The sequence below is a fragment of the Acanthochromis polyacanthus genome, chromosome 15 (genome assembly GCF_021347895.1).
Source record: "Acanthochromis polyacanthus isolate Apoly-LR-REF ecotype Palm Island chromosome 15, KAUST_Apoly_ChrSc, whole genome shotgun sequence".
Classification (NCBI taxonomy): Eukaryota; Metazoa; Chordata; class Actinopteri; family Pomacentridae; genus Acanthochromis; species Acanthochromis polyacanthus.
In genome coordinates, this window is record NC_067127.1 from 5,208,908 (window position 1) to 5,234,421 (window position 25,514).

The following is a 25,514-nucleotide window of genomic DNA, read 5'->3' on the forward strand; positions in this document are numbered from 1 at the left end:
CCACGTGGCATTTTTCCACAAAGACTCTACTAAATATTATATATACAATTGAGTAAAGTGGAAATTGCAAGTCATTTCTAAAGATATTGTGTTTCCTGAATGTGCTGATTTCACCCATAGGAATCCACTCACTGTACTACATCAGGCTGTACTGTCCCTTCCATTAACATCACTTCCTTTCGGTTGATTTAACCACTGATTTGTGACAATCAGTGCCGTGTTTTTCATTAGAATCATCAGCAGAGAAGCAGTTCAGTCCCCTAATGTCTGTGCCTTTTTCGCAAATGAGTCCATTCTGTGGTCGATGCTCTTCTCCAGCAGAGCTCTTATTAAGCTACTTGGATGCACTGCTGCGTCCTGACTCCGCCTTTGCTTGTGTTGTGCTTTTTCATAGAAACCAGGATGTTCTAGAGAATCTAGTTGCGGTCTTCATGGCTTTCCTGGTTTCCTTTTTGGGTTTTGTGCTTCTCAACCACGGCTGCTTCAAAGACTTCTGGGTTTTCCAGTTCTGCCTGGTGATCGCCAGCTGCCAGTATTCATTATTGAAGGTAAAGTGGTCTCTGTGGAGGCAGCGTTTGAGTCTGAGGGAACATGTGACAATAAGCAGTGAAGGAAAACCAAAGCGAAGAGATATCGTTGTGTTTCGGTGTATTTTAGGAATGAAGTCTGACGTAGGACTAAAAGTAAAGATGACCAACTTGTTACTTCCTCTTTGCTCCCACTCACTTCCTCTCTGCTGAACTTGGTCCTATCACTGCTGCTCTAAATAGTTTTTGTGTAAATTCACAAATGCTCCTTCAACTCTGCTCTCTGTGGGTTTCTTTTCCAGAGTGTCCAACCGGATGCAGCATCACCAACACATGTGAGTCTGTTTCTTTGTGCTAGAAATATTATAAACTATTACGATGTACGATATTTAGCAATATTTCAGGTACAGGTGTACACCCAGTACATCCCTGCTTCCTCTTTGTTTGACATATGATGTCATGATTTCCAAGCAGTTCCTTTTTCTCTATGAATCATTTTCATCTTTTATCTGATGCTGGCTCCAGAGGGTCTGACCCGTTAATATGAAAGCACACGGCCTAATATTCCTGCAGTGTTTTTAATTATCCCTGCACCAGGTTTCATTTGTTATCTCGCTGTGATGGAAATGAGGGTGGACCTCTGTATCTGCAGCCTAATCAGTGAGTGTTCACGTCTGCAGGGTCACAACCAGCTGGTGGCGTACAGCCGAGCAGCCTACTTCTGTATCTTTTGTGCTCTGATCTGGCTTCTGGAGCAGCTGCTGAGGATAAAGGACCTGCCCGTGTCCAGCCTGTACGGAGTCACCATCGTCTGCTACGATGTCCTGCACTTCTTACGGGACCTGCTAGTAGGTAGGGACGAATATCAGTAACACACAGCTTCACTCTGCTCCTCCCATTCATGTGATCATCATTTATTCCAGACGCTAAGAAATGCCTTTTCTTTTATGCATTAAACAGGTTTTACCTACTGCTTCCCCATCACCTTCCTGGTGGGCCTTTTCCCTCAGATCAACACCTTCACCATCTACCTGCTGGAGCAGATTGACATGCACTTTTTTGGAGGAACAGGTTGATAGAACTTTTGATTTCAGTGTCCCATGTAGTAATGAATCCAGAGCCTAGATTACGTTTTACATGCATCTGTGGATTTGTGGTCCTGGTCTGATGCTTGTGATGCCTTTGCAGCTTTATATCTTAATATCTAACTGACTTTATATCTTAAACATATGTTAGTGGGTGCCCAGATAGCTCAACTGGTTGAGTGGGCGACCCAAAAACGGGGGATAGTTCCCCACACAGCGGCCTGGGTTTGATTCCCGCTCATGGCCCTTTGCTGCAGTTCTTCCCCCCATTCTTCTCCCTACTTTCCTGTCTGCCTCTTAACGTAATCTGTCAAAAATGGCCAAAAAATATCTGTCAGTATGTGAAATATCTTCAGGTAGTTTATAGAAAAACTTTAGCCCTCAAACCTCAGTTAAACTGCTTCATTAATACTATGTGGGTGTGATTTAACTGGATCTGATTGACGAAACAACCCAACAGTTGTCATCGGATTAGACTTCCTGTGTCGCTTAATCCTGATTAATGCACAAAAACTGCTCAACTGAATGTTTTGCATTTATATACCAAACCATTATTCATAGTAAAAAGCAGGATTTGACCCACTGTATATTCTGTGTATCTGATTATATAGTCAGCTTCATATCCATCGTTGCACATAGCAGCTTGTTGCTCTTGTTTAAATGCAATAGTGTTTTATTTTGCACTTTTAGGAGAAAGAAAACACCAAATTCTTTGTATGTATTCACATATTTGGCAAATAAAACTGATTATGCATGTGGTTTTGTTTCAGGGTGTTAAAGTAAACGAGTTATTTTATTTTCTTACTGTTTCATATTTTCATCCTCGTTCTAATCTGTCTCTCTCAGCCGCTACGAGTCTCATCTCTGCCATCTACAGCATCCTACGCAGTCTGATCGCTCTGTCTCTGCTCTATGGTTTCTGCTTCGGAGCCCTCAAGGTAGGAAACAAAACAAAACAGAGAAAGAGCAGGTAGGGAGGCATAAATATAGTTATTTAGTCATCTCTTTGCTGCTTTTTTCTTCAGTGTAGAGCTGAATTTGTGTGCACGGTCAAACCCCTGGCTAAAGGAATAGAGTTCAGTTATAAATAGCCTGCAGCAGGGGAGTTTCACTGATGGAACTGAGATGAGCTGCAGTAAAACACAAAGTGTTGCTGGTTATCTATCAGAAGTGACTGCAGGGTTGCAGCTGGGGGAAAAAGCTTTTACTGTGAAGATCTAAAAGCAGCAGCTTTTACTAAAACAGCGCATGATGCTTCACGCTGTTGTAAGTGTGTTTGTGTGTGTTACAGGAGCCATGGGACGAGCAGCACACTCCAGCCCTGTTCTCTGGTTTCTGTGGCCTTCTGGTGGTTTTCTCCTACCACCTGAGCCGACAGAGCAGCGACCCGTCTGTCCTGCTGTAAGTAGAATGGTTTTGGGGGATGTTTGTCCCCGGAAAATAGAGCTAAATCTCTACAATGAGGGAAGGAATATGGTTTTTTAGGCACTTTTTAGGTCCATGGGATATATCTTGCATAAATTATCAAAAGTAAAAAGACTAGTGTTTTCATGTTCATTATGGTCATGTATTTACAAATTCCACAATTATTTATTATGGAAAAAATCACTTATTAATAAAAAATGACTGGATATCACTAAAATATCAACTAAATAACCATTTGAATTTAATAACAACCTTCTAATTAGTTAAACAATAATAAAATGAGCTTGTACAGAAATAATTTTAATTGTCTTCTTCTTATTACGTTGAGATAATCATGACAGATATTTATTTTTAGGCAATATATCATATTTTAGATAGAAAACAACAAACTGTATCTGTGTCTGAGAAATCACTTTCTACTAAGTTCCCCGTTACAAAAACACCTCTAAAGGAAGTGTGTTAATTCCAGATCACATGACCTGCTCCACATGATGTCATTTCCTCCTGAAGAAAAGACTGGAAGACTTATTTAATATAAAGTAGTCAACAGGTTTCCTATGATATCTTTAGAAATCACCTTCAATTTCATTTTTACTGAATTGTATATATAATATTTAGAAGAATCTTTCTGTAAAAATACCATGTGGTGTTTGATTATATTATTATATTATATATTATATTATGTTGATTTTAGGCCTAAAAACAGCAACAATGTCAAATATGATACAAAAAATCCTGCAGTTATATATTGACCCAAATGTTGATACTTTTGGTTCCAAGTGACTTTCTTGACTTGTTCAAGTCAGTAATTTGCTTCGACAAATTTGTACTTTCTCATTATGGTGTTTTTGATTTTAGTCTATTCATGGTCTCTACAAGTGAATGTAAACTTTTGTTTACATCTGCATTTGTTTAGTGAAGTTCACCAACACTGAACATAAAGTGAAAACAAATCCAGATCTTGACTTTTACTCTGTGGCTGTAGCTATAATCTAAATTGTTAAAAGCAGACTAAAAAATAATGTTCAAACAGGAAATAAGGCACATGTGAATTTTGCACGTGGCTGTTTGTGACAGAAGATAAAATATTAGTAACGTCGTTTCCTGCACGTGTAACATTTTATCGACAGATCTCTGATCAAGTCAAAGGTAATGCCTGCACTGGTGGAGAGTGAGGAAGAGGAGGAGGAAGATACGGACATTAAAGACCCGCTGCCAGAGAAACTGCAGAACTCCATGGTAACCGAGGCTTCACATTTGGAAATATACAGATGGAATGTAGTTCTGTTTCATCAATAATGTTCATGGAGGACGATGAGGTTGAGATTGTAGCTCTGTTAAAGCGTAAACACGCTTTCTGAGCATTAATGAAACCGTCCAGCCCAGAGCCATATTAGCTCATGTCAGCTCACAATAATTACTATCACACAGTCAATACTCATTAACACTGTACACCTGTGAATTCGTACGTAGTGATTGTGAGACGGCAGGCGAGATAATGAAGCAACGTTTGCTGTCGATCGCTGTGTGTGATTACAGGGAATTATGCATCAGAGAACACCAGCCTCCCGTCGCCTTTTACAGTATTAATGGGGATTGTGAAGCTTCTTCGCTCTTCTCAAGCTGCCGAATCTTTGATCTCCAAAAACTGAAGGCTCTAAACCATTAGACGGAAATATCAGCACACCTTACATGTGTGCGTTTTCATGTGGATTGTGCCTCCCTCTTGTGCTCTGCAGAAGGAGATCCTGCTGTCGGATGTGGTCGTGTGCTCCGTCGCCTACATCCTGACCTTCGCCATCACAGCGAGTACCGTCTTTCTGTCTCTCAAGGTGAGATTCTCATTACAAACCCGGCTTTTTCTTTCGACGTTGAAACGTTTATCTGATCCTCGTCACGGTTCTCGTACTGCAGCCCTTTGTGACCATCGTGCTGTACGCTCTGGCCGGGACGGTGGGATTCGTCACCCACTACCTGATCCCACAGCTGAGGAAGCATCACCCCTGGTTATGGATCTCCCATCCGGTCCTCAAGACTAAGGAGTACCACCAGTTTGAACCCAGAGGTCAGGGTTTCTGATATATAATCTGCACACACAAACACCATGGCAGTCATACCGTTAGAGAGACAGAAAATGTTCAACAAACTACATTGTGATAGACAGTAATTAATAAAGTTACTGCTGTTTTGTGTTGCTTTTGAGATGCTCGTATGGATCCAGCTGCTGTTTGATGCTGCTCACATGCACTAAACTCAAAGGAAAGACTCCTACAAACAGCTGGAAGCAACAAACTAAACTTCAGCTTCTGCTTAAGTTTAGTCAAAACCTGGATTACAGTAATTATTGGTGATTGGTGTTTCTGTCTTCAAGAATTAAATTTATGCAGCAGAGTGAATTAGAAAGATGTTTTGTTACTTTTGCAACAAACTGTTGCACAAATATTAGAGCTGAAATGTGGAAAAAGCCTTCCCCAAATTACTTTACACAACTGGAAGCCTATCCATCAATGTATGCAGGCATGCAGTTCAGATTTGTGCCGTGATTCTAGGTCCTAATTACATTTATTAAAAGGTGCCAGGACATTTAGATGCTGTCAGATTAATGGAACGTATTCCACATTTAAACAACTGATTGGTTTGCTGTTAAATTCCTGTAAATACTTGAGGTGTCCAGAGGATAAATCCTACTGACATGGAGACTCCAAGATGTTTCCAGCAGGTCAAAGTTTTCATTAGGCCAGCAGAACATCTTGTATGGATCAGTACAACACATTCATGATCCCAGAAGATGAATCCTGAGGTCTTTTCATCAAGATTATGATGTATCAGATGTATTAGATGATATGTTTTGGAATCCTTTACACCTTTTCTCCGTGCTCCACAAAGTCGTGGTTCTGATTTTATTATTAATTCTTCCTTTCGTCACAGAGGATGCTGTGCTCATGTGGTTTGAGCGTCTGTACGTGGGGCTGCTGTGTTTTGAGAAGTATGTGGTTTATCCCGCCATCGTTCTGAGCGCGCTCACTAATGACGGCTTTGCTCTCAGTCACCGCAAGAAGCTGGGAATCCAGTGAGTGGATGCCACAGAAACACACATATCATCTCTAGACGTCTGCATTCGAGTGTGAAGGCGGCGGCCCACACGTTTAACCTGCCGTCTGAACTCTCGTTTCTAGCTGTGACGTTCTCCTGACGACGGTAGCCGGACTGAAACTCCTGCGTTCGTCCTTCTGCAACCCAAGCTTCCAGTTCCTCACTCTGCTCTTCACGCTGGTTTTTTTCCACTTTGACTGTCCGCACGCCTCCGAGAGCTTCCTGCTGGACTTCTTCATCATGTCGATTGTCTTTCACAAGGTAAATAAAAAGAGTTTGACGGTACGTGGAGACAGCACAAGCTCACATTCTGTGTATGTGAACACAAAAAGATGTCGTAGATGCTTTCAGGAACACACAGTTATCTCACACATAGTGGCAGGCGACTATAGAAGAAAGGAGTCTTTGAAGATTAATAGAGACAAAATCAAAGTTGGCAAAGTCAGAAGATGATAACAGGGCGAACACAGCAACACTCCAGCAAACATCCAGGACAGATTTCACTTTCTGAGTTAGTCACAATATCCAGCGCTTGACTCATTGCATTTGAAGGGAAACTCCACCAACTTTACACCAAATGTCACTTCTCTCACCACAGGAAGTGTTACTCAGCATGTAGAAGCGCCATCATGTCTGAGGAAATATCCCTGATGACAAGTGTGAACGTCTCTGTTTCTGCGGCTCTGCTAGTCGTAAATCTCTAAAGCCACAGAATAAAATGAGATTTTATGTGACATCAAAGATCAGGACATGCTTTTTTTTTTAGATGCAGCTAAATATGGACATTTTATATACAGTTCATCACATAAAGCTCAGTTAAGTCTTTAAACCCCAAAACGCACCAACCGGTATGAAAAACATATTGTCCCATCCAGAAATTGTAAAAACATAAAGAATCATTGGATTTTCAACTTTCTGACAGTCCTGAACTCATCCGTGACATGCAATTTTGCTAGGAAGCCAAATCTAAGCTCAAAACTGTAATATTTAATGAAAATCTCTTAATTTTACAAATTCTGTTTTTAAAAAATGCCAAAAATATATCATTTACTCCAAACAGATTCTGTAAAAAAATGAATTATGAAGCTACTGGTGACTCAGATGCAACCAATAATTATATGACAAAAATTCATGGACTTTCCATCTGAACTAGATTGAACTGCAGGCTGTGTTTGCTCAGAGCAGATAGGAGACGAGTAAGGAAACAAATTAAAAATGTGAATTGTAAAATATCTGTAGTATGGTTTTTTTTCAGCATTGATCATTCCTGTGGGCACTTGAAAGTAGTTGTACATGCTGATTCCAGTTTTCTTTTATTTTTGTAAAATAATTAGAGAAATTAAACTTAGTTATTTTTTTCGGTTATGTGATTTATGGTGTTTGAACTTTTGTACTTTTGCACAGACAACATTTGTGAGTTTGCTGTTCTTCTAGCCATTGATGTGCTGCTTCCATAAAGGTGCAGGACTTTAAACTGCTGTGAAAAATGAACCCACAAAATGTACAGAAACTGCTTGAGGTTCGAGGTTAAATAAAGTCAAACATTTAAGCCTCTGTTTAATGCAGCCACTGTTGTTTTGAGCTCTGTTAATAGAGGACTGACTGTGTGTTTGTCTTTCTGTCCAGATGCGTGAGCTGCTGCTGAAGCTCCACTTTATCCTGGTTTACATCGCTCCCTGGCAGATCGCCTGGGGCAGCGCTTTCCATGCCTTTGCTCAGCCGTTCGCTGTGCCTCGTATCCTTTCACTAAGACGTCTGTGTGTGTGTGTGTGTTTGTGCTAAAGTGCATCATCATCACCTGCTTTCCTTAACTGGAGTGTTCAGACTCAGCCATGCTGCTGCTCCAGACTCTGCTCACCACCGTCTTCTACACTCCGCTGGCTCCCTTCCTTGGCAGCGCCATCTTCATTTCCTCTTATCCGCGGCCCATCAAGTTCTGGGAACGAAACTACAAGTAAGATGCTGAGCAAGCCAGTGGGTGATTGTGGAGTCAGTTTCTTAAACATTCTGTTGCACTGTGAGCTCAAACTGAAGAAATCTTTAATAGGAATGACTGCATATAAAAAATGGATGCAGCATCTGGGCCTGAAAATAAAAGTCAGTACAGAAATAAGTGCTTTAAATTTGCAGATAGAATGTAGCTCCACTGGTTGCCAAAAGAAGTCTGATTGTATAGCAGTATATAAGGAAAATGACCCTACTACAATATCCAGCTGTTTTGTGTATTTAGCCTACAGGGTACTCATTGCTTGCTTGTATAAATGTATTACTGCTTTAGAATCGAACAGATTTGTGTGTCAGAAAGTCAGAAAATTTTAATTATTTTGTTTAACTTATAAAGGCAGCATTGCTAATTTTTTTTTTTTTTAACTGAAGGAGCGATCAATCCCTTCCTTTTCCATCACACTCACACGTCACCTCTCTGTTCCCTCTTATTTATTGATGTGAGAGACTGTGTGTCTTTCGTCTCGCTGAAAGCTCTCCAAAAATACTCCCAGAGCTTTGTTGTGCAAACTCTGCCTGTGATTATATTTAGACGGCGGCGGAACCGAAACTCGTGACATTAGAGTCGCTTTACGCTGCAGATTAGGAAGTTGTCATTACTGGCCTCGCAACACAACAAGAGAACACGACAACAAGACGTTTTAACACAACAGAACATCATGAAATATTTAGTCTGAAGTGAGCTGGATCACTGTGGAGGCTGTAGATTGATCTCAGACTGCATCAGATAACATATATTTAAATGGAGACATATTGCATTAGCTGTTATGTGGGAACACTTTGTCATTTTTGCATTAATGGTGCATTTTGGTTTCCTTTTGGGCAGCATGGTTTTCACTCCTTTCATGCTCTGTTGTTTGCAGCACAAAGCGTATTGACAACTCTAACAGCAGACTGGTGTCTCAGGTGGACAAGGAGACCGGTAAGTCTTTTCTAACTACATCATATACATGCTGAATATTTTTTTTAATCTCATATATGAAAGACTGCTTGTGAAGCTCTAAATAGCTTTGGATTATTATATGGTTTAATTCTCTTGGATATATTCAATGTGGCGTTTTATCCACCGAACCTAATAGGTACAAATTAACGTCAAATCAATCAGAGATACAGCAGACACAGTTTTTCAGCTTTTTTCCACCGTCTTTATGCATCCATCCATCTGACAGTGAGTTTTTCTGCTCGTCTTCCCTCATTTATCCTTTATTTCTTCCAGTGTAACTACATTGTTCACGCTGTTTGTTCACTTTGTAGCTCTTTTGCATCAACAATGTCGCTTAATCGCTATTTTTTCCCGCCACAGCTCCTCCAGTTTACAACAGCATCATCTAACACTGTTTTCTTAACTCTATAGCTCTTCGTAATCAAAGCTTTCTCCCAGACAACACCAAGAATAAAATGTTGAACTGTGTTCTCTCTTTGTAGCTCCTCCACATCGATCAACGAGATATAACATTGTTTTCTGAATTATTCATGTGTAATAACATCAAGTTTAACAATGGTGTTTCCCCCAAAAACTGCAATGACAGAATTGTGGGTACAAAACCTGTACATATATAAATTCATCAAGTCATACATGTATATACCCATATGTAGATTCATCATGTCTGCTATATTGTCTGTATGAGACCTTTTATTAGTATATCTTTGTTTGTAGTCCTACTGTACTTTTGTATTTTTACTCTGCTTCGTTCATGCCCTGTCTGTGTCCAGCTGCTGTAACATGTGGATTTCCCCTGTGAAGGATCAATAGAGTTTGTCTTATCGTATATCATCTTTTCTAATCTTTTATCTCATCTTATCTCTTCTCATCTTATCTTTTCTCATTTTATGATATCTCATCTCACCTTTTCTAATCATATCTTATCGTAATCTTTTATCGCATCGTTCTTATGTTATCTCATCTTTTCTCATTGCATCTTATCTCATCGTAATCTTATCATATTGCATCATTATCTTATTGCATCTTGTCTTATCTCATCTTATCTCATCGTAATCTTATCATATTGCATCATTATCTTATGTTATCTCATCTTATCTCATCTTTTCTTATCTCATCGTAATCTTATATCGCATCGTTATCTTATGTTATCTCATCGTAATCTTATCATATCGCATCATTATCTTATGTTATCTCATCTTTTCTTATCTCATCGTAATCTTATCATATCACATCATTATCTTATGTTATCTCATCTTATCTCATCGTAATCTTATCATATCACATCATTATCTTATCTCATCTTTTCTTATCTCATCGTAATCTTATATCGCATCGTTATCTTATTGCATCTTGTCTTATCTCATCTTATCTCATCGTAATCTTATCATATCGCATCGTTATCTTATGTTATCTCATCTTATCTCATCGTAATCTTATATCTTGTCTTATCTCATCGTAATCTTATATCGCATCGTTATCTTATGTTATGTTATCTCATCTTATCTCATCGTAATCTTATCATATCGCATCGTTATCTTATGTTATCTCATCTTATCTCATCGTAATCTTATATCTTGTCTTATCTCATCTTAATCTTATATCGCATCGTTATCTTATGTTATGTTATCTCATCTTATCTCATCGTAATATTATCATATCGCATCGTTATCTTATCTCATCGTAATCTTGTCTTATCACATCTTGTCTTATCTCATAGGCTGCGATGACAACAACCTAAACTCCATCTTCTACGAGTACCTGACTCGCTCGCTGCAGCATTCACTGTGCGGCGACCTCATGCTGGGCCGATGGGGCAACTACAGCGCCGGGGACTGTTTCATTCTGGCTTCCGACTACCTCAACGCCCTGGTCCACCTCATCGAGATCGGCAACGGGTTGGTGACGTTCCAGCTGAGGGGTCTGGAGTTCAGAGGTACGGTTTCTCTTCCTGTGTGAGTAAATAAGATAACCGTCTGTCCGACCGCTAACCTCCACGTCTTTCCATACCAGGTACGTACTGCCAGCAGCGGGAGGTGGAGGCCATCACAGAGGGCGTGGAGGAGGACGACGCTTGCTGCTGCTGCGAGCCGGGTCACCTGCCTCACATGTTGTCCTGCAACGCTGCGTTCAACCTGCGCTGGCTGGCCTGGGAGGTGATGGCAACCAAATACCTGCTGGAAGGTTACAGCATCAGCGAGAACAACGCCGCCACCATGCTGCAGGTGTACGACCTCCGAAAGCTGCTCATCACCTACTACCTGAAGGTCCGTTTAAAGCAAAGAGAAAATGAGTTGTGTGTGAACTATGGTGCAGCAAATCATGGATATTTACCATTTGTTTATTCTGTAAATTTAGGACCAAATTCCTGGGGCGATTCTCTTGGTCAGAACACCTGAATCAAAATCTGAACAACTTGTAAAAATGTGAGTTTCAAATAATAAAACTTAATCTAAGAATAATAAGACAAACATCGGAATAATATGTAAAAATGTTAATAATTAAAATAAATCTAAAAAATGATAAGATAAAAATCTGAATAACTAGCAAAAATGTGAATTAAAAATAATGAAACTAAGTCTGAAAATAAGACAGAAAAATTGAATAATTTGTTAAAAAAATTGAATGCAAAAATAATAAAACCAAATGTAAATAATAATAAGACAGACAATCTGGATAACTTGCAAAAATGTAAAGAATTACAATAAATGTAAAAAATAATAATAAGACAGAAAATCTGAAAAAGTTGCAAAAATGGGAATTAAAATAATTAAACTAAATCTAAAATAATATATATATATATATATATATATATACACACACACACACACACACACACACACACACACACACACACATATATACATTTTTAGGTCTATTATCCAACTTGTTCAACTATTTTGTAATGTTTTTGAACAATTAAAACTGGAATTTAAAAATATGCATCAGGACAGATATATATATTTTCCATCATAACTGTATGATTTTCTTTTATTTGAGCATATTTATTATAGGCTCTTTTTAAAAATGTTATAACTTGTGCAGTCATAGATCCACAAGTAGGATGTTTGTCATCTTAATTTTTTTTACTTTTTAAATCTTTTTTGATTAAATGAACTCAAACTGTTAATTTTGGTCTGAATACTGGATTATCTCATGTTAGTCTTTTAGGTTACATTTTTTTAACACATGAAGAAGAATACCAGCTTTAAACATGTGATCTAGTTTTTCTTTTCATTCTTACTCTGTCTCTTAAAATGTACAAGCTAATAAATGCATAGTGCTCACACTATATTTTAATTTTTAAATGCATTTTTCTGCCACATGTGGAAGCTGTAGGACTGTTTTTGTTAATGGAGGACAGTTTCTATCATCATTTTTTTTTGCTGGACTTTCACAAAACAGATTTTGTTATTTTAAAAAGTTAAAACACTAATATTGAAGGAAACCTGGTGCAGTTTTAATTACGCATCCGGTCCTGACATGTTCAATCGGCATCTCTTCAGTGGCACACAGAAAATTGAATATTCCACTTGTCTCAGGCTCTGAAAGACTTCCCCGCTAAAAGGTTAAACAGTCTAATTGGCAGGTAAGTCGGGGTCTTGTGCATTAATCATAATTACAAGAGGAAGCGAGACAATAGGTGACTCCAGGTGATGAGCTTTAACACTCACTCTTTGTGTTTTACATCATCTTCCTTTCTTCCTTTCCTTCTCAGAGTATCATCTACTACCTGGTCCACTCTCCCAAGCTGTCCACGTGGCTGAAGGACGCGGCCATCCAGGAGGCTCTGCAGTCCTACACCAAGTGGCACCACATCGAGCGCGACCCTCAGGTGTTCAGCGTGAAGATCGATGAAGACTACGTTCACTGTCTGCAGGGCGTGACCAGGGCCAGCTTCTGCAACGTCTACCTGGAGTGGATCCAGTACTGCGCTGGCAAGATGGAGACGGTACTGAACTAAACTTTATCATCTGTTGAAATTATTAAGGTTGAAGCAGAAAGGAGAAAAGTATGGGAACAAATTAAAGATGTATAGGATTTTCCTAAAAGCTTCAGTAAAAGGCAGCTGGACGTCTCTTTTTGGCTCTTGATGACATTTCAGCTCTCTTTCTTCAGTTCTACCTGACTCAGATATGTGTTGTCACCCCTAAAATACATGAATAAACAACCGCTAACAGACCAAAACTCAGTTAAATCGAGGTATGAATGGTTGCCAACAGGTCATGGATGATATAAGTTGCCAACGAACACGCTAGTAATACTTTATTGATCCCCAAAAAGGGAAATTTTGTTGTTTCAGTAGCAGAAACATTGAGCATTACAATAAAACGTTACTTAAAAATAATAGAAAAACATACTAAGAGTCAAAATGCACAATTAAATGTGAAATACAGTGTGAGTAAAAATGTACTAAATTAAAAAATGCACCAAAAAAATGGACCATGAATGAAGAAATTAAAGTCCTGTAAAAAAAGATAAGTATGACTAAATATATAGTATAAATCCTGGAAACAAATATATCTACAGTATTTGGAGGTACTTTATTCCCGGTACTGGTAAAACCTGTGGTAAAAGTGTTTCCAGGTTCTTTCAATTTTTTGTAAAATAATCCAAAAATTAAACTTTTTTTTATTTTTATGTGATTCATGGCATTAAAACTGTCAAACTACTCTCTCTTTAAGTGAATTTTATCCTGATGTAAGACCAGTAAATGATTCACATCTAAGAAGCTGAAAACTTTAGCTTCAAAAAATGCAATCAAGTCTCCAAATTTAGCTGATTGTTTTGTTTTTACTGTTTTAATTTACTCAACTAAGTGAAAATAATACAAGAAAAGTTGCACTACAGTGAAAATAACAAGCATAAATAGTCTGTTTGCTTCTATCTGTACCTTTTGTCTTTATCATCTGTGTGTTTTTGTGCAGCCGGTGGACAGCGATGAAGACTCCCCTCTGGTCACTATGTCTTACGCTCTCTCCGTCCTCGGCAGACGATCGCTCGGCACGGCGTCACACAACATGTCCAACAGGTAGCGCAGAAACATGAAGGTTTGAAATGAGTTTACACAAGAGAATATGCATCTCAAGACGAATGTTCGGCCAGCTGTTAAAATTTTATGCGGCTTGTGTTGAACCAAACACTAAATTGAGCCTCTATCACACTAGTGTCTTAGATCAGGGGCCACATTCAGCCCGATTTGATCTCAAGTGGAAAATCAGAGCATAAAAACCGATAAACTCCAAATAATTTCCCTTGTATTAGTGCAAAAAAGCATGTTGTGAAAGTGTCCACGTTAAAGGAATTATCTTTTTACAAAACATCATGAACAACCTGAAATTTATTAAGAAAAATAAGTTCAGTTTCAACAACATCATGCCTCAGTTGATCGTTCACACGCTAAAACTTACAGATCGCAGAGTGTCTGCAAAGGAACAACATTCAGTCATCTGGAACTGAACAATACAGTATTTTCCTTTATGATCAAAATAACAAAGGTGAGACAAAAAGGACAACAAAATCAAGACAAAAGATTACAAAAATGAGGCACAAATCAACAGAAGTGGGAAACAAAATGACAAAAAATTAGACGAACAATAAAAACAAAAAATTACAAAAGGAAAGAAACAAAACGACAAAATAGACAAATAACACAAGCAACACAAACTACAACAAAATGACAAAAACATGAGACAATCAATGAAAATCCAATCTGTTTAGTGCTATTTACATTAAAATCTATATAAATGAGTAGTAAAGCAGATATTTAGCTGCAGCTGGACAGATGCACCAGAAGGGGGCATCAGCAGCTAAATCTTTAAACAGACTTCTGTCTTTACACCAGGTAACTTTCTATCTTTATGTGATTTATGTTTGTTAAATACTTCACTTCTGTAATCCTACCTCTGTTCTGTTATTCTTCATTTACCTACGACCTCTGACCTTCCACCTCAAAGTCTGGAATCCTTCCTGTACGGTTTCAACACCCTGTTTAAAGGGGATTTCCGCATCGCCACCAAAGACGAGTGGGTGTTTGCTGATCTGGACCTCCTGCAGAAGATTGTTGCTCCTGCAGTCAGAATGAGCCTCAAGCTGCATCAGGTAAAGCCCAAGAATTCTCCTCCAGATGTGTACACACTTATGCATCATTAATAATAATAATAGCGTCTTCGTCATCCCATGAAGACACTTTGCTGAAGTTCTCGTGCTTCATACCGACTCTCCTGCCCTTCAGGATCACTTCACCTGCCTGGAGGAGACAGAGGAGGCGTCCATCTTGTACGAAGCCATCACCAACTACCGCAGCAGCCTGGTCATCTGCCACGAGAGCGACCCGGCCTGGCGTAAGGCGGTGCTGTCCAGCCGCGACACGCTGCTAACCCTGAGGCACATGATCGACGACGGCACCGACGAGTACAAGATCATCATGCTGTACAAACGCCACCTCAGCTTCAAGGTCATCAAGGTAAAAGAGACAAAAGTGGTGGTTTGAACGCGTGATATGATCCAACCTCTAGGGTCAGCTGGGTGTGACAAAACAACCAGACGTTACATTGGTTCCGGTAAAGGAAGAGCAGCAAATTCAACATAAAAGTGGTCAAACAAAACAAGGCTGGTGGGTGTCAAAGAATAAAATAAAACCAAGCGAAGCCTCACGGAGTGTTTAATCTAGTTAGACCAAATCACAGTAGCAAAACCCACCACAAGTAACAGAAACGAGTACAAATAGTGCGCAGAACTAACAAAAGAAAACTGGTGCCTCAGGACACACACATTTAACCCTCATATCGTCCTGCAGGTCAAATGGACCCGTTTTAAAGTTTAAAAATGTGAAAAATAATATATTTTCATAGTGAAACTTCTGATGTCCACATTTTCAACATTTTTGGAAATTTCTGAACATTTTTTGTGGAATAAAAACAAATGTTAAAAATGTTTCTTTGAGAACATTCAAGGAAAAAAAAATCAACCAAAATCCAGTGAAATTTGCCAGATTTTGGTTGATTTTTTTCTGAATGTTCTTAAAGAAACATAGAAGTTTTGCTGATATATATGCAATCACTTAACGTATTTTTAAAAGATTTTTGGAAGATTTTACAGATTTTTTGGAAAATATTTACAAGAATTTTCTTGCCAAATTTGTAGGATTTTCTTAAACAAAACGTTTAAGAGAAACCTTTAAAGAATTATTGGAGTTTTCTTCCTGAAGGTTTTTGCAAATTTTCAGAAATTTGGGGAATTTTTTTGCTGATTTTTGGGGGGGTTTTTCCAGACAAGGAAGCAATACTTTTTGGTGCCTGTAAATGAACACAACAAGAGGGCTAATACACAAAACGCGAAAACTCAAGTCACAAAACAGCTTCTTCCCAAAGTTGGTGGACGACTAATAAAAGCCACGGTCTCCACTAAGACTGGAGGCTCCACACCGAGCTAGCAGCCGCCAACAGACGTTCTAAATGAACCGACAGACCACAAACAAAACACAAAGCGGCACCGAGGTGAACTGGTCACATGACTTTAGGTTGCAGATAAATACTCTTCAGGTGTGGTGATGGATGCGCCCGGTTGCCTGAAATTCTCGATTCTTTCAGATCAACAAGGAGTGTGTGCGAGGTCTGTGGGCCGGCCAGCAGCAGGAGTTGGTGTTTTTACGGAACCGAAACCCAGAACGCGGCAGCATCCAGAACTCAAAGCAGGCGCTGAGGAACATGGTGAACTCGTCCTGCGACCAGCCGCTGGGTTACCCCATGTAGGTATCTCACTGATCTGCTGAAGAAAGAGAGTGTTGATGGACACCACTTCGTCTTAACACTTCCTTCCTGATCTTCCAGGTACGTGTCACCTCTGACCACGTCGTACGCTGGAACACACCAAACGCTCCGCAGCATCGGAGGAGGAGCTTTAAGCCTGGATGCCATTCGCTCCTGGCTCTGCTCTAAGTGGTTACGGTCAGTACTTCTGTTCCCACCTGAACCAGGAGTCCAGTCTGGGATTTATTTATTTATTTTGCCTTCAAGGCTCAAACTTCCCCTAAACTCTCCCTGTTAGTAGGATCCTCAGTTGAACAGAAAACAGACTTTATTTAGTTGAGTTTGTTGAATAGGAAGACTTCCCTGTAGCTGAAAGGTCATTGGTTGAATCTCTGGATCAACCATCAGCCTCTGAGGGTCCAAAAGTAAGACACTCTGGATAAGAGGCTCAGTTTAATTTATTTGGAATTACTCAGAGAGCCATGCAGAGTGAAAACCTTCATACTTATTTCAATCATCTAGCCTTAGAGGTTATATATAGTTGATTTCAGCCCTGAGACTTGGACGAAATATCTTCTCATGAGAGGACTTCATTTTGTTCAATAAATATTGAAGCATTCCTGCAGGATACGTTGGTTTAGGTGCAGCTTTTCCCACCACAGAGTTCAGTTTATGACAGTCTGGATGTCGTCTCTTCCTGTGCATGAGATGTTGAGAATTTCTCCCTTCGAAATTTACATTTTTGAATGATGATAAAAGACTGGCAAGACTCCAAGGTTTTCTGAGTTTTTAATATAAAGTTGAGTGTGAGTCAAGTGTGGATTTACCACGTCAACAGGTTCACTACAATATCTTTATCAATAACTTTAAATTTTACTCAGTTGTATTTATAATATTTAGAAGAATCTTTGTGTAAAAATGCCACGTGTTGTTTGGTTATAGGCGGACATGTTGATTTTAATCCTGAAAACAGCAAAAATGTCAACTATGATACAAAAAGTCCTGCAATTATCTAGCGACCCTTTTATTTACACATATATATATATATATATATATATATACACACACACACACACACACACACATATATATATTGAGATTTATGGCTTTTTTGAGTTCTCTATAGTTCTAATGATAGTTGTGCTGTTTCTAGAGGTGAAAAATGAGCCCACAGTGAGTAAAAATGCGGAGAAACTGCATGAGTTTGAGGGTTAAGGTCCTCCCCCAGTGCTATATTCTGAAAAATCTGACTCGAAATTTGGCTTTTAAATTTTCCGTAGTTAAAACCAAACATACAGATACTTCTATTTACCACAAACTTTGCAGGCGGCAACAGATCATAATCAGGTTCTAATCGTCACATTCAGCTGGTCATACTCGGATAAATCACAGTGGATCAGATGCAGTGTGATGCTCCAGCTGCCCGCTGAGTGAGAGCTTCTCTGTGGATTTACAGATATTGACTTCGCTGCTGGGAGACACTTGGCTGTGACTCCATGTGGTTTTAAATACATGTAGACAGGACAGAAAGAGACGGCTGGATTACTGAGCGGGAGTGAAGCCAAAAGCCTCGACTTTCTGCTCGTGCAGCATCATCGCTCCGTCCATCCCTCTTTTCCTCTGCACTTTCATTCCCCCTTTTTGTTTCTCAATTCCTTTTTTAGATGTTACCTTCAGCGTAGCTTATCACACAGGTCGGCATTGACCTCTGCAGGTCAGCTAATGGTGTGAGTCTTCATGGCTGTGTGGTTCTCTTAAGCCTCTTAGGGGCTGAGTTTTCCTTTCAGATTAAATGAGATTGTTAATCCTGTTCATCGGCCTCCAGCTGAAGGTGTTGTCTTAACCCTCCTGTTGTCCTCATTTACGAGCACCAAAAAATATTGTTTCCTTGTCTGAAAAAAAATCCAACATTTCAGCAAAAAAATTCCCAAATTTCTGAAAATTTGCAAAACCTTATGAAAGAAAATTCCAACAATTCCTTAAAAGTTTTGTTTAACCCTTTTGTCGTGATTATCGCATCGCTGTATTTGGAGGCTCACAGCCTGAGTTCTGGCACTATTTCAACTACAAGGACTACAGCTTTAGAGAGGTTGGTGGTAACCTCAAAATTTTTTGTGAATGTTCTTAAAGAAACATTGTTAACATTTCTTTTTTTTAAATTTTTTTACACCAAACAAGGTTCAAAAATTTCCTGAAAGTGTGGACATCAGAAGTTTCACTGTGAAAATATTTTTTTTCCCACATTTTCAAACTTTAAAACGAGTCACATTTGACCCACAGGACGACACGAGGGTTAATTTCACTAAGTAGCAAAAGAGCCGAGGGTGAAGCCAGAACACGTTTAGCTAATTTAAGAGGAAGAGAGAAGTTTGTGTCACATATGTCACCATGGTTACGTAACATCTCTGAGCAGAAGTGTAGCGCACCGATGAGGACATAAATAAATAAACCAGAGTTGTGTGTTTGTGCTCTTCAGGGTGCGTAAAGACAACCTGACCAGCTGTAACAGCGGCGTCAACATGGAGGACGTGGACTGCGGCGCCGGCGGTTCGTCCTCGCTGAGCCACAACCGTCCGTCCTCCGTCACGTCCAACAGCCTGAGTCTGTACCAGCACCGAGCCAGAACCACACACAGCCACCGACACCACAACTCAGGTACACAACAACACACAGCAACACACACACAGATGTGCATCACAATTGTAGACAAAAGGTGTTTTTATTTGTTCAGTTTGGATTTCCGCTTGAAGCCAGACTATGTAACTTTTAGAGCTAAAATTATACAAATCATCCTCTTAAAAATGAAAATCTGAATATATTAGTCAGAAAACAGTCACTTTTTTACGATATTAAAGCTCTACTGGGTTTGATATCACCAGTACCTTGTTTCCTGGCATCTCTGAGTCATTTTACTGACTTTATGCTACTAATGTCACTGTTCAATAAAAGTTTAAAGTAATTACACGCTGTTGACGCATGATTAGGGCGTTTGTCATCGCCGTTGATCACTTTCTTGAGACTTTTCTTTGAAGCATTTGAGGATTTTCCCTTTTCTAGTTACTGTTACCTACTGCATCTTTGTAACGCTGATGTATTTTGTAGTACAGAGATATATATGTCTCTATTTTATATATAGCTTTTAACCCTTGTGTCGTCCTGTGGGTCAAAATAGACCAGTTTTAAAATTTGAAAATGTGGAAAAAATAAATATATTTTCACAGTGAAACTTCAAAATGTTTCTTGAGAACATTCACATAAAATTTTTATGTGAATGTTCTTAAAGAAAATAGAAGTTTTACTGATATATGTGTAATCACTTTAGATATTTTTAGGATTTTTTTGGAAGATTTTTACTCATTTTTTAAAAAATATTTTCTTGGCAAATTTGGGGTTTTTTTTAAAATAAAACTTTTAAGGAATTATTGGAATTTTCTTTCATAAGGTTTTGCAAATTTTCAGAAATTTGGGGATTTTTTTTGCTGAATGTCTGGATTTTTTTCAGACAAGGAAACAATATTTTTTGGTGCCTGCAAATGAGGACAACATGAGGGTTAAATGTGGTTTTTAACACAAGGTTGAACGTATTATCTCACTTTTTCACTTTATCAAAGCTAGTTTGCCATTTTTTTAAATTTAAGAAATAAACAGTATTGTTTTATTACTAATATTAATCTGTTATTTATTGTTAAATCTGTCAAATATTGATTAAAAAGACCGATATTTTGTTACATAACATTATTTTCAGTACTTTTTTCATTTTCAGCTTCATTGTAGGTTTTTTATGTCATTATAAAAGTCTGCATTTCTCTGCTTAAATGTTGCTGTTTTTGTGTCATTCCAGCCAGAAGAGAGTATCGGAGTCGGTCGGTGCAGCCTCAGAGTCAGCGTCCTCCCGTCAGCAGCCAATCAGGGCCCATCCTGGACTCAGGCTCCACCCACGGCCTCGTCCAGCGTCTGTCCAACAGTCAGCTGTCCTTCAACACGTCCATAGCCTCTATTTTCTCCCAGGTACATGCTAGCTTTGTGGAGCTGCCTATATGCTCAGTTGTTTTGCTCATTTTTAGTGTGAAACTAAAGATGGTTTTCCTCTTCCTTCAGGTTCCTCGCCTCTCAGGAGCAGGTGGGATCAGCTCGCAGCTCCAGGCGGCGCAGCATCAGCAGCGATCCAGCCAGGTACGAACACAAAGAGGACTAATGGAAGATGTGCACTACCTATAAAAGTACTCCCCCAAACCTTGGAGGTTTTTCTCTTTTACTGCTGTTTAGCTCTGAATCGTGGTCAATTTAGTCTGGCTTTTTTGACAAGAATTTACGAAAAAGACTATTTCATGTCAAAGTGAAAGCAGATTTCGACAAAGTGATGCCATTTAACCCTTGTGTCGTCAAATCTGACTGTTTTAAAGTTTGAAAATGTGGGGAAAAAAAGTATATATATATATATATATATATATATATATATATATATTCACAGTGAATACTTCCACATTTTCAACATTTTTGGGAAACTTTTTGAACATTTTTTGGTGGAAAAAAGAAATATTAAAAAAAAAAAATCAACCAAAAATCAGCAAAAAAAAAATCGCTGGATTTTGGTTGATATTTTTCTGAATGTTCTTAAAGAAAATATTAGAAGCTTTATTGATAAATATATAATCACTTTAGATATTTTTAGAAATTATTTGGAAGATTTTTATTCATTTTTTGAAAATGTATACATTTTTTATTTTATTTCTTGGCAAATTTGGGCATTTTTCTTAAAATATAACTTTTAAGGGAAACTTTGAAGGAATTTTCTTCTTGAAGATTTTGCAAATTTTTAAAAAATTTGGAGACTTTTTTTCAGACAAAGAAGCAATATTTTTTGGTGCCATAAATGACAACAGAAGGGTTAATTAGGAATATAAAGTATAGTATTCAACATCTTGATTCATTATTTAGTAGGTACAGCATCACTTTGTAGAATCTGTTTTCACTTTGACATGAAAGAGTCTTTACTGGAAATTAAGAGGAAAACTTCCAATGGGGGTGAATCCTTTATAAACATGCTGTATTTGTGTTTTCATGTACCATTCTAGTGTTTATATTTCTACATGCTAGAGCTGCATTCTTTCCGTTGTGGCTCCAGGTCTCCTCATCTTCATCCACACTCAGCCTGCTGTTTGGGAAGCGTAGTTTCTCCAGCGGTCTGGTCATCTCCGGTCTGTCCGCTGCTGAAGGCGGGAACACGACCGATACGCAATCGTCGTCCAGCGTCAACATCGCCATGGGGCCTTCACACAGGTCCAGCAGCAGAGCCACACAGGTAGGAAACAAATCAACGGCGAGATACGCAAGGTGCTTGTAGATTTATACGCTGTGCATTATACAATGATAAAAATGTCTCAAATTCACATCTGACATCACATTCAAGCTTTGACTGTTACCTGAATGATGCTGGAGTGTTTGTATTACTAAAGGTAGCTACTTTAAGGTATACCTGATGTGCATTAGACTTAGCTTGCTTACTAAACTTCAAACCTTTGGTTCTATCCACATTTAATACAATGCTAATTTGAACTTGATTGTAGTTAAATACAATAAATGCACTTTAATTAAATGTTTTAAATTAAATGGCAAAAAACATATTCCCTTCAATTGTATGCTTTCTTAGACACAAAATAACTCAAAATAGTACCGTTAAAAACTGAATGGGATACCTTCCCTTGAAATTAAATTAATAACCAACACAAAACATTCCCCTTAAAATATTTAAGGTTACCTTAAATGTGCTCACAAAGGAATATTACAAATATGTCACTGAAATGTTCTAATATGGTAACACAAAACAAACAACTTATACTAAATAAATAACGACTATTATTCAGTAATTTGTGGGCCCACACATACTCACACACCAACCCCAAAACGCTGCAGGCCTGTGTGCTGATCTCGGTTGATCTCCCGTTGGTCGCCGTAGTCCCAGTGCAGTATAGAAAACCCACGATGATCACAGGAAACAGTCCACAGAATCCCCGCAGCGGCGTTCAGCAAACTCACAGTTAGCAGCTTACAGAATCCACGCAGTGGCATTCATAGCTCGGTGTCTGAAAATCAGCAGCGAGCCGACGAACAATCAATTTCCCAGGAAAAGAAACGCAGGTCAGAGGTGCAGCAGGTAACTCCTCATCCAGAAGCACCTCAGTCTGTGCAGTCCAAAGTCCACTCAGGACGCGGCAGCGCTCGTAGCTTTAGCCGTTAGCCTGAACCGCTCGCATGGAATCTCCGTTTTTACCAACTCCGACAAAACAGCATCTGTGTATCTGCAGTCCTTAACTACACAGAGCTAACAAGACAAAAAGTAAGATTTACTAAGTAAATCTAGTCAAACGAAACTTTGACTCTAAAAGCTTTGTTCAACTTCTACATCTCTCGTTGTCTCTCGTACATCTCACGCTTCTTCCTCCGGTTCTCTTCCGCATCCCCGACCAATCACCACACAGAAAAACAACTTGACCTTTAACCCTTGACCAATAAACAGCTAACCAAAAATAAAAGGAGTGGTCTGTTTCATTTGCTCATTCACTAAATATAATTAGTCAGATCACCCCTACACAGAGTTTATTTCAGCTATTTAAATAACCATTTTGTTTCTAGAAAAAAATTAACATGAATTCACTATTTTAATTAATGTCATAGTTAACTCAATTACCTTCAGTGTAACAGTTTTTTTAACATAAAAATTTAACTTTTTAGGCCATCAATATAGTTAGGTGCCCTATTTTCAACGAGGCTGTTGCTGTATATGAGCAACACAATGAATAAAGTTACTGTAAAACATTATTTCTGCAGCCCTCTGATGCCCTTTACCTTTACTTCGCCTGCTTCATGTGTTTCAAATTTGTCTTTGAAATACCTTTGATTTAATGTGCCTACATTTGGGTCCTTCAACCCTATTGATCGTCTCATCTGACCTTCAAGAAAGCAAATAAGCACAATTTCCCAAACATCACTATAATTAATCACAATGTGCAGTATAATCACTTTAATGCCCCCGGGAGAAAGAGTTCTTTCCATTCTGGATGCTTCCCTTTTCATCGTGAACGCTGCACACAACATTACCGAAGCTCATATGATTTTAAGAGAGAGAAAGACAGCATTTCTGGGAAAAGTTAGTCAAGTTATTTGTTGTTCATATCATTTTTAAAATGTAATCAGTAAAACGTGTTGTTGCCAGTTAGGAAAAAGTATTGTTTGAAAATCTTATTTTGTCTTAGATAATTTGAATATTTTTGTGCTGGAAAAACCCTGCTGTGCCTGCTGTTGACTTCTTCTTTCTTCCCTCCTCAGTGGACATCAGAGCCATATGAGAGTATAGACGCCACCAATTCCAACGGCGTCACCACGGTGAAAGAAGAAACGCATTCGAGCGACCGAGGCTGCAGCCAGGGATTAGACAATACCCAGGAGGACTCAGCATCTGCCTCGACAGCTCCAGAGCCGACCGATCAGAAGACTGTCTGAGAAGGAGAAAACACACATGAGAGTGCCCCTACTTTCTGCCCAAATACAGAGAGGACTGTATGAAAAGTTCTTCATATCCACATACATACAAAGGACTGTATGAGAGGGCAACCATGCACACCAACCTGCCTCCTCTCATGTCCTCAGCATGTGGTCTCACCCTGTTGTCTGAATGTAAAGTCTGAAAACACGATCTCGGATCTGGTTGATGAAATAAAGACGTTTTTAAATGAATGGTTTAAAGGTTTAATTTAAAACTGTTGCTTTGAGTTCACCAAGAAGAACTGTGTGGTTCAAACACATCAGCAGCAACACCAAACCTCCTCTTTTCTCAGGTTATTTTTAAGATCTGAACATTTTACTTTAAATTACCATATATTGTGTGGAAGATACAAAAACAAATGCATGTTGTTTGAGGCCGTCAGGCCGACATGGGATTTCCGACCTTTTGGCCTTCAGTCAAACATTTTCCCCAATGGCAAAGGAAACGCTGTTGGGAAAAACTTGACAGTACATATTTGTGATGAATAGTTTGACACTGAGCTGACTGAAACTGGACAAAGAAAGTTATTGTGCAGGATTTGAAGACCCAAATCTGCTCCCAAAGGCCTATAAAATAGTTCCAGCTAACTTAATGGTGGATAATTTATGAGCTTTTCTAACTTTAAACCAAATCTCAATTCAGAATATATGTCATGCAGCACATCTAAACCAGGATTTTACAGATCCATGCTGAAATGAAGTATAAAAAGATTATCAGAACAACTGTGATTAGATCATTTCCCCAAATTGTTCAGCTCTAGCTTCTGGTTATTTTAGTTTCAACAAAATAATAAAGGTTTTAGTATTTCTCTCAATAAAAATATAATGTTGAGGAAGCTTTGAAATGCCATTTAGACCATCTTGTTGGAAAATAAAGTATATTCATATAATGTTAACTGAACTGAAAATAACAAAATATGAAAAATACAACCTCATATTTCTAAAATCCATGCTATGGCCCAGAATAGATCACGACAATCACGTCATATCTACTACACTTGATTAAATTTCTTCCCAAAATGTGCCATATTAAGAGTTAACGGCAGACAGTAATGATGTTAAGAAGGTGTAAGGTTTACTATACTCACCATCTTTAACATATTAGCAGGCTAATTAGCACTAAACGACAGCATGTGTCTGGTCTGAA

General features: G+C 38.7%; 1 protein-coding gene across 3 annotated transcripts in view; it reads left to right on the forward strand.

Annotated features, from left to right (window-relative positions):
• The window catches only part of pcnx2 (pecanex 2), a 38,054-nt gene extending 13,495 nt beyond the window's left edge, over positions 1-24,559 (forward strand). For 2 of the 3 annotated variants that reach the window (XM_022203786.2, XM_022203788.2), the window contains exons 14-40: positions 395-548; positions 830-862; positions 1,208-1,379; positions 1,488-1,598; positions 2,459-2,550; positions 2,904-3,013; positions 4,168-4,276; positions 4,777-4,869; positions 4,952-5,102; positions 5,966-6,107; positions 6,214-6,391; positions 7,757-7,865; positions 7,955-8,084; positions 8,998-9,056; positions 10,795-11,010; positions 11,088-11,341; positions 12,793-13,026; positions 14,003-14,106; positions 15,032-15,176; positions 15,310-15,540; positions 16,667-16,824; positions 16,907-17,023; positions 19,302-19,480; positions 20,667-20,833; positions 20,924-20,998; positions 21,951-22,127; positions 24,152-24,559. In XM_022203786.2, coding sequence (XP_022059478.2) covers positions 395-548; positions 830-862; positions 1,208-1,379; positions 1,488-1,598; positions 2,459-2,550; positions 2,904-3,013; positions 4,168-4,276; positions 4,777-4,869; positions 4,952-5,102; positions 5,966-6,107; positions 6,214-6,391; positions 7,757-7,865; positions 7,955-8,084; positions 8,998-9,056; positions 10,795-11,010; positions 11,088-11,341; positions 12,793-13,026; positions 14,003-14,106; positions 15,032-15,176; positions 15,310-15,540; positions 16,667-16,824; positions 16,907-17,023; positions 19,302-19,480; positions 20,667-20,833; positions 20,924-20,998; positions 21,951-22,127; positions 24,152-24,325 — 3,874 coding nt within the window. In that variant the 3' untranslated portion in view covers positions 24,326-24,559. The remainder of the gene's footprint in view (positions 1-394; positions 549-829; positions 863-1,207; positions 1,380-1,487; positions 1,599-2,458; positions 2,551-2,903; positions 3,014-4,167; positions 4,277-4,776; positions 4,870-4,951; positions 5,103-5,965; positions 6,108-6,213; positions 6,392-7,756; positions 7,866-7,954; positions 8,085-8,997; positions 9,057-10,794; positions 11,011-11,087; positions 11,342-12,792; positions 13,027-14,002; positions 14,107-15,031; positions 15,177-15,309; positions 15,541-16,666; positions 16,825-16,906; positions 17,024-19,301; positions 19,481-20,666; positions 20,834-20,923; positions 20,999-21,950; positions 22,128-24,151) is intronic. The other variant, XM_022203787.2, reaches the window with a different exon arrangement.
• The last annotated feature ends 955 nt before the right edge of the window (positions 24,560-25,514 follow it).